The following is an 11,170-nucleotide window of genomic DNA, read 5'->3' on the forward strand; positions in this document are numbered from 1 at the left end:
ATCCCGCCGCGATGGCTCTGCGATAGAACCAGTTTTAATCCGATTCGAATTCTAACTCTTTTCTATCGTTTTCAGTCGTTTTTCTCTATAAATAAGTTCGATATTTCCTCGCTTTCAATAACCAACAATAATCAACAATCATCTTTCTATTCTCTCTCTCTAAAAGCTAGAAGCTTATTCTTTCTCCCTTTTTCTAAGCCTTGCCTTTTCAAAACAACATTCCTCCATCACGAGACTTAGACACACATAGCCAAGCTCGTAGTTTCCTTCGCCTAAAACGTGAAAGGTTGATAAGTTCTGAGGGTTTGGTCCCAAATCTTATTTCAATTCTTTGATTAGATTTACTGTTTAATATTTTAATTGAAATTACTAACGTGTGTATTGTTTTGATAGAAAGAGATACGTGGCAACAAAGTAAGTAGTTTTATTGTTATATATCTTTAGAAAGTGTTCTTAGATTATTTTAATTCCAAGTATCATGCTAAGATGTCTTTATGATTCTAGTATCATGTTAGGATGTTATTTATTGCATTCTAGTATCATGCTTAGGTTGCTTCCTATTTCTTATATCATGTATGTCTCTAGTATTATGTTAGGGCTAAAGATTTGATATTTATTATTTAGTAACATGCTAGGATTTGTTATTAATCTTGTTAGTATCATGCCTAGGATCTTGCTAATTATATTATGCTTTGATGATGATGATTTGTTGTTGCTTGATATTATTGTTATTGCTTGATCACGACTTCTCTTGCAGGTTTAAAGGGAATTTTTACTTGAAATTACGCTTAATAATTAATAATTTTATTTAGGCTAATATGATTTAAATTCAAGTGATCGCCAATCATAGATTTGTTTATGCATTAATTTTCAACCAACATAGATTAAACAGGTTTAGGATTAATATATTGATTGTATGTTACTCAGAAAGCGCACATGAATATGAGAAGGATAAAGTAGAGGCCTATTTTTAGGGCAAGTTCAATCTCTTTTACACTAGTGGAAAAAAAGCCCTTCGTAAGGGGCAAAAAGGGCCCATCCGTAACGGGCAGCGTCCGTTATGTATGCGGCCGTTATGGATGGCTATTGTTATTCGTAAAGGGCACTGTCCGTTATAAATAACAACTTATTCGTAACGAGCACCTAAAACGCCCGTTACAAATAACAACTTATTCGTAACGGGCGTTTCAGGTGCCCGTTACGAATAATTTGTTATTTTAATACAATAAGTCCTTATTCGTAACGGGCACTTGAAACGCCCATTACGAATAACCCATTATTTGTAACGGGCACTCTAGTTGCCCGTTACAAATAATGGGTTATTCGTAACGGGCGTTTCAAGTGCTCGTTACAAATAAGGATTTATTGTATATAAATAAGTACTTATTTGTAACGGGCAACAAAATTGCCCGTTACGAATAAGTACTTATTTGTACTTGACATTTCTCCCGCCCCATACAAATAGTCATAAAATTAAATTTTTTTTATTGAATTTCGACAGCATTTATTTATATATAATTAATATATATTAATTAAAATCTGTTATAATAAACCTATCCCTGTAAATAAACAATTATACCGAACAAACATTTGTAGAAATTAATAAGACATAATACAAAAATATAAGTAAAACATTACAAATAAAAACTTGTATAAGTTTATCCAACACATACAACAACACTAATAATATTACTTTGTTCTACCTATTCTACCTAAGCTAATAGTTATGCATTCAATAAATATTTAGTTCTAAAGTATTGCGCCCACTGTTCTCGAACCACATTCAACTCATCAACATCATAAGGGGCTTTCCTTGGACAAAAATCCTTAAAAAAAAAAAACATATGAATGAGGTTACAAAATAAAAACAATCATTAGAATAAATGTGATGGTCCAAATTATAGACATAAAACTCAAAATATAGAAATAAAACACATAACATCCGTAATTAACGTATATTTTGGTTTCTATGAATTGAAATCAATGAAATATGACCATTTACTCACTTTTGGGAGCATATAGAGCCAAAAAGGCTTTAAAATTGCCTAAGGGACTTCTTTCTTTCCCATATTTCATATATTGGTCCAAATTATAGAAATAAAACACATAACATCCATAATTAACGTATATTTTGGTTTCTATGAATTGAAATCAATAAAATATGACCTTTTACTCACTTTTGGGAGCATATAGAGCCAAAAAGGCTTTAAAATTGCCTAAGGGACTTCTATCTTTCCCATTTTTCATGTATTTGTCCAAAATATAGAAATAAAACACACAAAATCCATAATTAACGTAAATTTTGGTTTCTATGAATTGAAATCAATGAAATATGACCATTTACTCACTTTTGGGAGCATATAGAGCCAAAAAAGCTTTAAAATTGCCTAAGAGACTTCTATCTTTCCCATCTTTCATGTATTGGTCCAAATTATAGAAAAAAACACATAACATCCATAATTAACGTATATTTTGGTTTCTATGAATTGAAATCAATGAAATATGACCATTTACTCACTTTTGGGAGCATATAGAGCCAAAAAGGCTTTAAAATTGCCTAAGGGACTTCTATCTTACCCATCTTTCATGTATTGGTCCAAATTATAGAAATAAAACACATAAAATCCATAATTAACGTAAATTTTGGTTTCTATGAATTGAAATCAATGAAATATGACCATTTACTTACTTTTGGGAGCATATAGAGCCAAAAAAGCTTTAAAATTGCCTAAGGGACTTCTATCTTTCCCATCTTTCATGTATTAGTCCAAATTATAGTAATAAAACACATAACATTCATAATTAACGTATATTTTGGTTTATATGAATTGAAATCAATGAAATATGACCATTTACTCACTTTTGGGAGCATATAGAGCCAAAAAGGCTTCAAAATTGCCTAAGGGACTTCTATCTTTCCCATCTTTCATGTATTGGTTCAAATTATAGAAATAAAACTCATAACATCCATAATTAACGTGTATTTTGGTTTATATGAATTGAAATCAATGAAATATGATCATTTACTCACTTTTGAGAGCGTTTAGAGCTAACAATGCTTCAAAATTTGTAAAAAAAGATACTAACCTCCTCTAAGACACCTTTGCACTCCAAGTGAGAAGTAAAAATCTTATACACGTATCTCATAATGTAGTAGCCATATTCAATGCCTCCTTGTTGTTGAGCACACTAGCATATAAAACTAAAATAGTTAAACATTTTGTTTTCAAAGTGAACAATGTATAACAATATGGGGTGAGTAGTGTATTTACCTCCATTTGTATGAATTTCAATTTTTGCCTATGTTATTTCAATTCACTTCCCGTGAGATTCACCCAATATACTGTATAAGCCCTACAAAAATGATATATATTCTAACACTTAGAACAAAATAATCTACAACACCACATACTAAAATGATATAGAAACTAGGGCATAATTTCAAGTTTGTGGCTCATGTCATCATGATTTCGGCAATTCTCAATTGTCGTGGTTTTTCTTTAGGTAGCTTCATAGAGTAGAGTCAAACTCATATGCTAAACCTAATTGTAGATCTACCACAACAAGAACCCAATGACCACTACATCATTTAAGAGGAAACACAAGTTAGAGTATTGGGAAATTGGTGAAAAACATATCATTGATATAAATAAATTTAGTGGCAGTAAAAAAAAACATAGTTCGAACCTTGCTACATATGGGGCCACGATGAATTTGCAACGTTTACCCGTCTTTCTTACTTCATGCAAAAATGTATTCTTCACATATGTATAAGCTTCAAGGTAATCATTCTCAATTGAAGATTTAGAAATGAGTTGAGGAAAAAAGAATGTGATCTCAGTTCTGTTGAAAAGGTTGATGAAGTTGTCTACTAAATACCTACATGATAAAGTCATAAAAAAAAAAAATCAGCATTATAGCAATAAAAATATTACTATAGTAAATATAAGAACCAAAGTAAAGGATTATTAAGTAACCTACATGATATAAACATGAATCGATGAAACATTAGCCCACGCTCCTCTTAGAAATTCACGTACATTGGTAGCAGTTACCCAAATCTGTTTGTCGCTATCAAAATTAAACATTGAGGCCTTTAAAAGTACCGATGTTGTATCATTCTTTGCATCATCATAACTCATTAACCAATACAACAACTCCCACCCCTCGCCAAAAGTCTCAACAATTTTATATTCAAGTGGTTGGAATTTTGTGGGTTTGATGGCAGATTGCCTTGATTTAACGCCACAACTATCGTCCCCTTCTTTGCTTTGGCTAGATCTATGCTTCTTTTTGGGCGATGGTGAAACCTTTATAAAAAGGTGAATATTAGTCTAGATAAAATATACAAAAATGATGGGATATAATGTCAATAGTAGGAGAATATACCTCTTCTTCAAAAATAACCATGTCAATAGGCCATAGTACAAAGGCAGACTTGGCTTTACCCAACTTAGTCACACCATCGGGAGACGATACCGGTATATCGAGGAGGGCACAGTCGGGATAAGGGTTGTCCACACTAACCCTGTAATGATCGGGTAACATCTTCAGGTTATGAGTAACTTCACCGGTAACAGGATATACCGTTCCATCTGCCACAACCACTAAATTTTGATTGTACTCATCTTTCAATGCAAGGCGACATTTAGTGGCTACCTACATAATACAAAAAACTCGATCAATATTATACATGTTAACTATGTGAAGTCATATCTTTAGTATTAGTTCATAAGACATATACCTCTATTACACGAGGGCTTTATGTTGCCTCCATGGTCGTCATCACTTGCATTCCTTGAAATGCCTCCACGTCACCAGTCATCTGTGGTAGTAAATTGGCGAGATAAGCTTTCACCTCCATTGCCACACGTTGTTCCAACCTCTCTTCGATCCTCTCTTCAATCCTCTCTTGAAGCTTCTCTTCAACCTTTTCTTCTAGCCTCGCCCCAAATTCTTGAGTTAGGGTAGCTTTCATTGATTCTAACTCTTCCGATGAGCATCCACCTTTGCCGGATGATTTAACCTTTCTATATCCCTTCCCAAATACTTGTGTGTGACTAACTCCAACCCCACACCTTCCTAGTCCTTTTACATGCCCACGGTGATCCTTTTTTCCTAAAGCCTTCTTGAGGGCATCCATACCAATGCCTTCTCTTGAATCGTTTCCTTCATCATTCTTTTGCAAGTTTTCCAACTATTCCTAAAAAAAACAAATATAAACGTATATTCCCAAACTGAAAGCAAGAGCATCATCCTTTTGACACTTTATTACTAGACAGTAAGTGTATTGCAGATGTACTATCATCAGAAAAACTTTGAAGGCCAAAAAGTTAACAATATGCATTGCCTGATTACCTCTTCAATCAGGGTCATCAGAAGTGATTGAAGTTCAGAAGGGATGGCCAGAAATGTGTTAAAGAAAGCATGTGTCAAAACAGGTCAAATTTAGCCAAGCCCATTAAACAACTCAGGAAATGAGCAATAAACAGAAAAGGCATTGAATATAAAGCCACTTACATACGCAAACCATGATAAATCTGTATCTATTATTTTAATGCGCATACTTCATATTAAAATGACCAACATAGTTGAAATCAACATAGAGAAGTTTTTCAATGCTGCTTCTTATAGTAAGTGGTAAACATTCTATTTAAATATTATATCCTTTATGTTGTTGCAATGTAGTAGGCAGTTGATGAATTATTAACCTAGGATCTAACAGGGTTGAGTGAAGCAAAGAAAAGGAAAACAAGCTACAAAGCCTTAACAATGTCTAATTGAGTGAACATCTTGAGAGACTTGTAGCCTAAAGCTACTAGAGAGACTTGTACCCTATAACATATAAAGCATAGAACTGATCAGAACTGATCAACTCAAAAATTTCAGCCAAAACCTGAACTGATCAGAACTGAAATTTCAGCCAAAACCTGAACTGATCAGCTCAAAAATTTTAGCCGAAACCTGAATTGATCAGAACAGATCAGAACTAAAATTTCAGCCAAAACCTGAACTGATCAGAACTCATCAGCTCAAAGATTTCAGCCAAAACATGAACTCATCAGCTCAAAAGTCTAAACAAGTAACTAAAAATAAAATATGCTTGGTTACTTTGAAGAACACTTACAATAGCATTGGCTATTTGCTGGGTTTCGGCATTCTTCGGGTCTATAGCCCACGATCCATCTGCATGACGAGTTTGACAGGCCAAAATCCAAAAAAGAGACCGGTTTTTAAGCTTTTCACTCATTACATTGCTTATCATGGACTCTGTGGTGCTTGAGGTTGAAGATTCTGCTGGAATTCTATTGGTCTTATTCCAATCAACTCGAGCCCTCTCATAACTCTTGGAGCCTAGATGGTGGCGATGCTTATTATTCTTTGCATTTTCCTTGCCTTTTTCACTCAGAGCCTGTTACAAATAGAAAAGCTATTGTAAGTAGTATTGTAGTTGAAATGAAGTATGTGAAAAATATTTTCATAATATCTTACACACCTTAAATTCATCTGTATTGCAATATGTCTCAAACTCTTTCCATTGCTCTTCTGTGATGTAACCTTCATAAAGCTCCCAAGGCTTAATGTTTGCACTTGGTGAGTCAGGCGGAGGTGCAGTTTCCTTAGTAATGAATCGTGAAACTAACCAAGACTTGTGCTTCCTAAATCTAGCACCAATAGCTTCGTGGAACTTCTTCTCACTACCCTTGGGATCATAAATGTGGAACTTCCGCTAAAAAATTTGAGAATGTTAATATTCAGAATTAATTATAAGTATCATTAAATTTAGAGCATTAACCATATTTATATCTTAATTACCTTACTCTCCTCCCACAAGTTTTGCTTTTGAACTTTATCATACTTCGGATATCCCTTCACATTAATGTTAACTTTTTGAGCATAATTACCAATTTGCTTCCCATAAGCAGACCCACTTTCCAATAGGCATGTCAAATTCATCAAATTCGAGGAACATGGGTGTAGTTGTTTGGACTGCTTTAGATGGGCCTCGTCCCTTTCTTGTAGATGATTTTCCTTGGGAAGTGGAGGCGTCCATGTTACCAGATTGTTCCTGTCCATCATGATCATCTGTGTTTTCTTCCATTGTAGTATGCCTACACCTACACAAAGAATGAAATTAATAAGAATTATAATCAGAATCATAACAACAAAATCATATTAATGTAAATACTATATAATAAAGCAACTAATGATTTAGATTTATACCAATTTAATAAATTCAATATTTATTGCCAAAAAATACAAATATATTGTTAACGGAATACAATAACACAAACCTCGCCTGTAGTTATAGGAACCACTAACCCTTCCTCACGATCATACTCTTCATCATCAACAATATCTTCCCCTTCTTGTAGAGGTTGCACTCCCATTGTTAAAGGCGGGATGTCATCAAATTGGTCATACTCTTCTTCATCCACAACATCTTCCAGACCCACAATTTTTCTCTTGCCTTCAACTACAACACGCCATTGCGGATCTATATTATCCTTGATGTAGAATACTTGTTTCGATTGTGAGGCTAATACAAAAGGCTCTTCACCATCAATGTATCGACTAGAGTCAACCAAGGTGAATCCAAATAACTCATCGGTTTTCATACCACGACGGTTATCAGCCCATGTGCAACGAAATAAAGGAATTGTGAAATCAACATAATCCAACTCCCAAATTTCTTGAATGACACCGTAATATGCCTGTGTAGCTTCAAATGGCCTTGTATCCCTAGAACTTGAGTATTCAGTAGAAGATGCTACCATGACAACACCACTATTTTGTTGCACACTTTTTTCATCCTGACGACAAGTGGCAAAAGTGAATCCATTGATATCGTAACCCTCATAAGTATAAACAAGTGGTTGTGGACCTCGTGAAAGCCACTTGATCGTTTCTGAAACATTCTCATTTCTACTCAATTCAAGCTTCACTTGGCCTTCAAACCACTCAACAAAGTGGTGATTATGCTCCTGCATCAACGCATAGTAGCTGATCCCGGGATTGTGAATTTTTAACTCATGTAGATGTTTTTCAATGTATGGATGAACTGTAGATAGGTTTTGTAGCACAAATCAGTGGGCTTTCTTATATCGATCAAGTGGAGGTTTAACCAATTTTCGACCTACTTTACCTTTCCCTTGAAGTCTTCCCTTGTGACGAGAAGTCGGAATCCCAATTTCTTTAGCCTTAGCTAAAAACACTGAACAATAGTTCCCTGCTTCCTCTGCTATGGTTCCTTTAATGATGCTCCTTTTAGGATTTGCTCTGTTTTTTGCCTTATCTGCCAAAGTACCCATTTGCCTCTCATAAGGGTACATCCAACGCATAAATATAGGACCACACTCCTTTATCTCACGAGGCAAGTGCATAACAAGGTGAACCATTATGTCAAAAAAAGGAGGAAAATACATCTCGAATTTGCATAATGTTTCAACAATATCATATTCCATATCGTCGAGTGTTTTTGGATCTATCACCTTATTGCAAATTGCATTGAAAAACAAGCAAAGCTTCACAACAGCATGCCTAACATGTTTTGGCAAAAGGCCTCGGAGTGTAATTGGCATGAACACTTGCATCATCACATGACAATCATGGGACTCATACCAACAATATTCTTATCAGTAGTAGAAATAAAACGCCCTATATTCGACGAATACCCTGTCGGCATCTTGATTCCTTTCAAACACTCACAAAAGATCCTTTTTTCTTCTCTAGACAATGTATAACACGCATGGGGCAAAAATGCTTTTTTCGTTGCTTCATTATCCTCAAGCCATAACTTAGGTCGAATTTTGGCTTCCTTCATGTCTCTACGCACATTGTCACCATCCTTTGTATTCCCTTTGATATTCAACAAAGTCACAATTAGTGCCTTACAAACATTTTTTTCAATGTGCATAACATCAAGACAATGTCGAACTACTGACAAGTGCTTCCAATAAGGCAGATCCCACAACTTAGACACTTTTTTCCACATCACACCCTTCTTCGATTTTTCTCTGTGCATCTTATCGAAGATTGTCTTAACATTTTTAATTTTCTCATACACTTCAATTCCTGTCAATGGCTCACGACTCACTCCCTTCTCAACATGCCCGTTGAATTGTTGTCTCATCTTCCGGTATGGGTGATTTCGACGAAGTGATCGTCTGGTATGCATATACACATTCTTGCCACAATGCTTCAAGCGTGTAATTTGCATGTCATCCTCAAAAACAGGGCATGGTTTTTCTCCTTTGACTTTGTACCCTGACATTTTCATATGCAGGAAAATTATTTATGGTACAAAATACCATGGCTCTTAATCTAAAATTTGTACCCGAAAGAGCATCAAATGTCACAACACCTTCATCCCACAACAATTTCAAATCGTCAATAAGGGGCTCCAAATAAACATCTATCTCATGGCTAGGTTGTTTAGGACCTGGGATTAGAAGTGATAACATGATGTACTTGCGCTTCATGCACAACCAAGGAGGTAGGTTGTATATTGACAGAAGAACAGGCCATGTACTATATTGACTACTGAGAGTGCTAAATGGATTCATCCCATCCGTACTTAATGCCAGTCTTATGTTCCTCGGCTCCTTCCCGAATTCTGGAAATGTCTTGTCAATGTCTTTCCATTGCAACGAATCAACTGGGTGTCTAATCAACCCATCCTTGTTCCTCTCATTTTCATGCCACACCAATTTTTTCGCTTCATCCTTAATCGAGAACAGGCGCTTCAACCTTGGTATTATGGGAAGATACCATACTACCTTAGCTGGTGGCCACTTCAAGGGATCCTTATTTGAGCCTTCTCGCTTGTATAGTGACACACCACACTTTGGGCAAGCATCCAATTTTGCATTCTCCTTTCGATGTAGCACAAGATCATTTGGACATGCATGGATCTTGGTGTACTCTAAACCCAATGGACACATCAACTTCTTCGCATAGTAAGTCGACTTACGAATGTCATTTCCTTTTGGAAATATATCAGAGAGGGTTTCCAACAACAAAGTGAAACTAGTGTTGGTCCACCCACTCTTCGCTTTCAAGTTGTATAATGTTAAAAACCCAGAAAGCTTGGAATACTTAGAACAACCAGCATACAACGGTGTCCCAGCTGCTTTCAACACATTCATATATATATATAGGAGAATCTTCATTAACCTGATCGCCTAACCCATCTATCATCTCATCTATCCTGTCTTCCTTCATGTCATCATTAGAACCCACTTCATTATCATCAAAACCATTCGGCTCTCTCTCATCAGCTTCATTGCCGTTAATAGAAGAAGAATTATCCATGGGAGGAAATTTTTCACCATGACAATACCAAATACTGTAGTTTGGCATAAACCCACGAATAATCAAATGGTCCTCTATTTTCTTAATGTCTTCCCACCTCTTCACATTGTAACAATCACGACAAGGGCAGAAAATAGGCCTTGCTTTGGTTAGCCTTTGTTCAACGAGAGTACTCCATTGGTGTTGCATTGCGATTCTAGAGAACTCGTCGACCCCGGCTAAGTATTCTGGTGTGGTTCGAGAACCATTATACATCCAACGACGGTCCATTTCTAATAAGTATGATTAAAACCCAAGAAACAAATTATATTCAACATCACATATCAACACATTCCAAATGCATGATTCCAAAGGTCCTTATCGCTCCAACCTAACCCATCCTTGGAAGTGTATTCCCACTAGAAAATGGTTGACCACGGGCCTAAGGAAATTTCGGCATCATTTCCCTATTGTTCTCCAAGTACACGATGTAATTAATTTCTTAATTACATATGTACCCAGAGAACACATTAGGGAATGCTAACACGAAATTACCTTTACTTCCGAAAAACAAGCAACCATTTACATCCTAAGTGAGAATATAATTGCAAGAATAGTCCCAAACGGGGACTATTCAAGATTTACTCCTAATGAGTAAATCTTGAACGAGTATCTAGGCATATGAAGATATAATGCATAATAAATATTAACACATTCAAGAACAATCAACAAATCAGAGATATGTTCATGCAAAATCAAAACAACAATTCAATTGAATTAAACTAAACGAAAATGCAAACGACATCAAAGTATTAAACTCATTACGAAACAATTCAAAATCATAGAAGTAGTTTAATGGCTCTAATAAAGAATGTGC

The 11,170-nt window shown here is 35.4% G+C and overlaps 2 protein-coding genes across 3 annotated transcripts; both read right to left on the reverse strand.

Moving 5' to 3' along the window:
- Window positions 1–1,533: 1,533 nt before the first annotated feature.
- LOC145569023 (uncharacterized) lies at window positions 1,534–6,691 on the reverse strand. Of its 2 annotated transcripts, XM_081628396.1 has the most exons (9): window positions 6,497–6,691; window positions 6,128–6,412; window positions 4,745–5,203; window positions 4,390–4,659; window positions 3,982–4,310; window positions 3,688–3,879; window positions 3,273–3,354; window positions 3,088–3,189; window positions 1,534–1,826 (listed from the first exon to the last, which is right to left on the reverse strand). In XM_081628396.1, the coding sequence occupies exons 4-7, from the start codon at window positions 4,546–4,548 to the stop codon at window positions 3,306–3,308; spliced, it is 729 nt and encodes a 242-aa protein (XP_081484522.1). In that variant the 5' UTR covers window positions 4,549–4,659; window positions 4,745–5,203; window positions 6,128–6,412; window positions 6,497–6,691; the 3' UTR covers window positions 1,534–1,826; window positions 3,088–3,189; window positions 3,273–3,305. The 2 variants fall into 2 exon arrangements, with proteins under 2 accessions (XP_081484522.1, XP_081484523.1); XM_081628397.1 differs by having other exon boundaries at window positions 6,128–6,691.
- A 1,905-nt stretch (window positions 6,692–8,596) lies between these two features.
- LOC145566740 (uncharacterized) lies at window positions 8,597–10,584 on the reverse strand. Its single transcript, XM_081626062.1, has 3 exons — window positions 10,177–10,584; window positions 9,338–10,088; window positions 8,597–9,267 (listed from the first exon to the last, which is right to left on the reverse strand). The coding sequence occupies exons 1-3, from the start codon at window positions 10,582–10,584 to the stop codon at window positions 8,597–8,599; spliced, it is 1,830 nt and encodes a 609-aa protein (XP_081482188.1).
- Window positions 10,585–11,170: the final 586 nt, after the last annotated feature.

This window comes from Chenopodium album, chromosome 11 (genome assembly GCF_948465745.1).
Source record: "Chenopodium album chromosome 11, dcCheAlbu1.1, whole genome shotgun sequence".
In the NCBI taxonomy this organism is placed as follows: Eukaryota; Viridiplantae; Streptophyta; class Magnoliopsida; order Caryophyllales; family Amaranthaceae; genus Chenopodium; species Chenopodium album.

What these genes read in the sequence shown, in the direction of transcription:
- LOC145569023 (XM_081628396.1), bottom strand. Translation starts at nt 4,548, where the DNA reads ATGTTACCCGATCATTACAGGGTTAGTGTGGACAACCCTTATCCCGAC. An exon ending in TCGATTCATGTTTATATCAT is followed by an intron (nt 3,880 to 3,981) that starts GTAGGTTACTTA and finishes TTTATCATGTAG; the next exon opens with GTATTTAGTAGACAACTTCA. An exon ending in GTGGCCCCATATGTAGCAAG is followed by an intron (nt 3,355 to 3,687) that starts GTTCGAACTATG and finishes TCATTTTTGTAG; the next exon opens with GGCTTATACAGTATATTGGG.
- LOC145566740 (XM_081626062.1), bottom strand. Translation starts at nt 10,584, where the DNA reads ATGGACCGTCGTTGGATGTATAATGGTTCTCGAACCACACCAGAATAC. An exon ending in TAGATGGGTTAGGCGATCAG is followed by an intron (nt 10,089 to 10,176) that starts GTTAATGAAGAT and finishes AAGTATTCCAAG; the next exon opens with CTTTCTGGGTTTTTAACATT. An exon ending in GACATTTGATGCTCTTTCGG is followed by an intron (nt 9,268 to 9,337) that starts GTACAAATTTTA and finishes TGAAAATGTCAG; the next exon opens with GGTACAAAGTCAAAGGAGAA.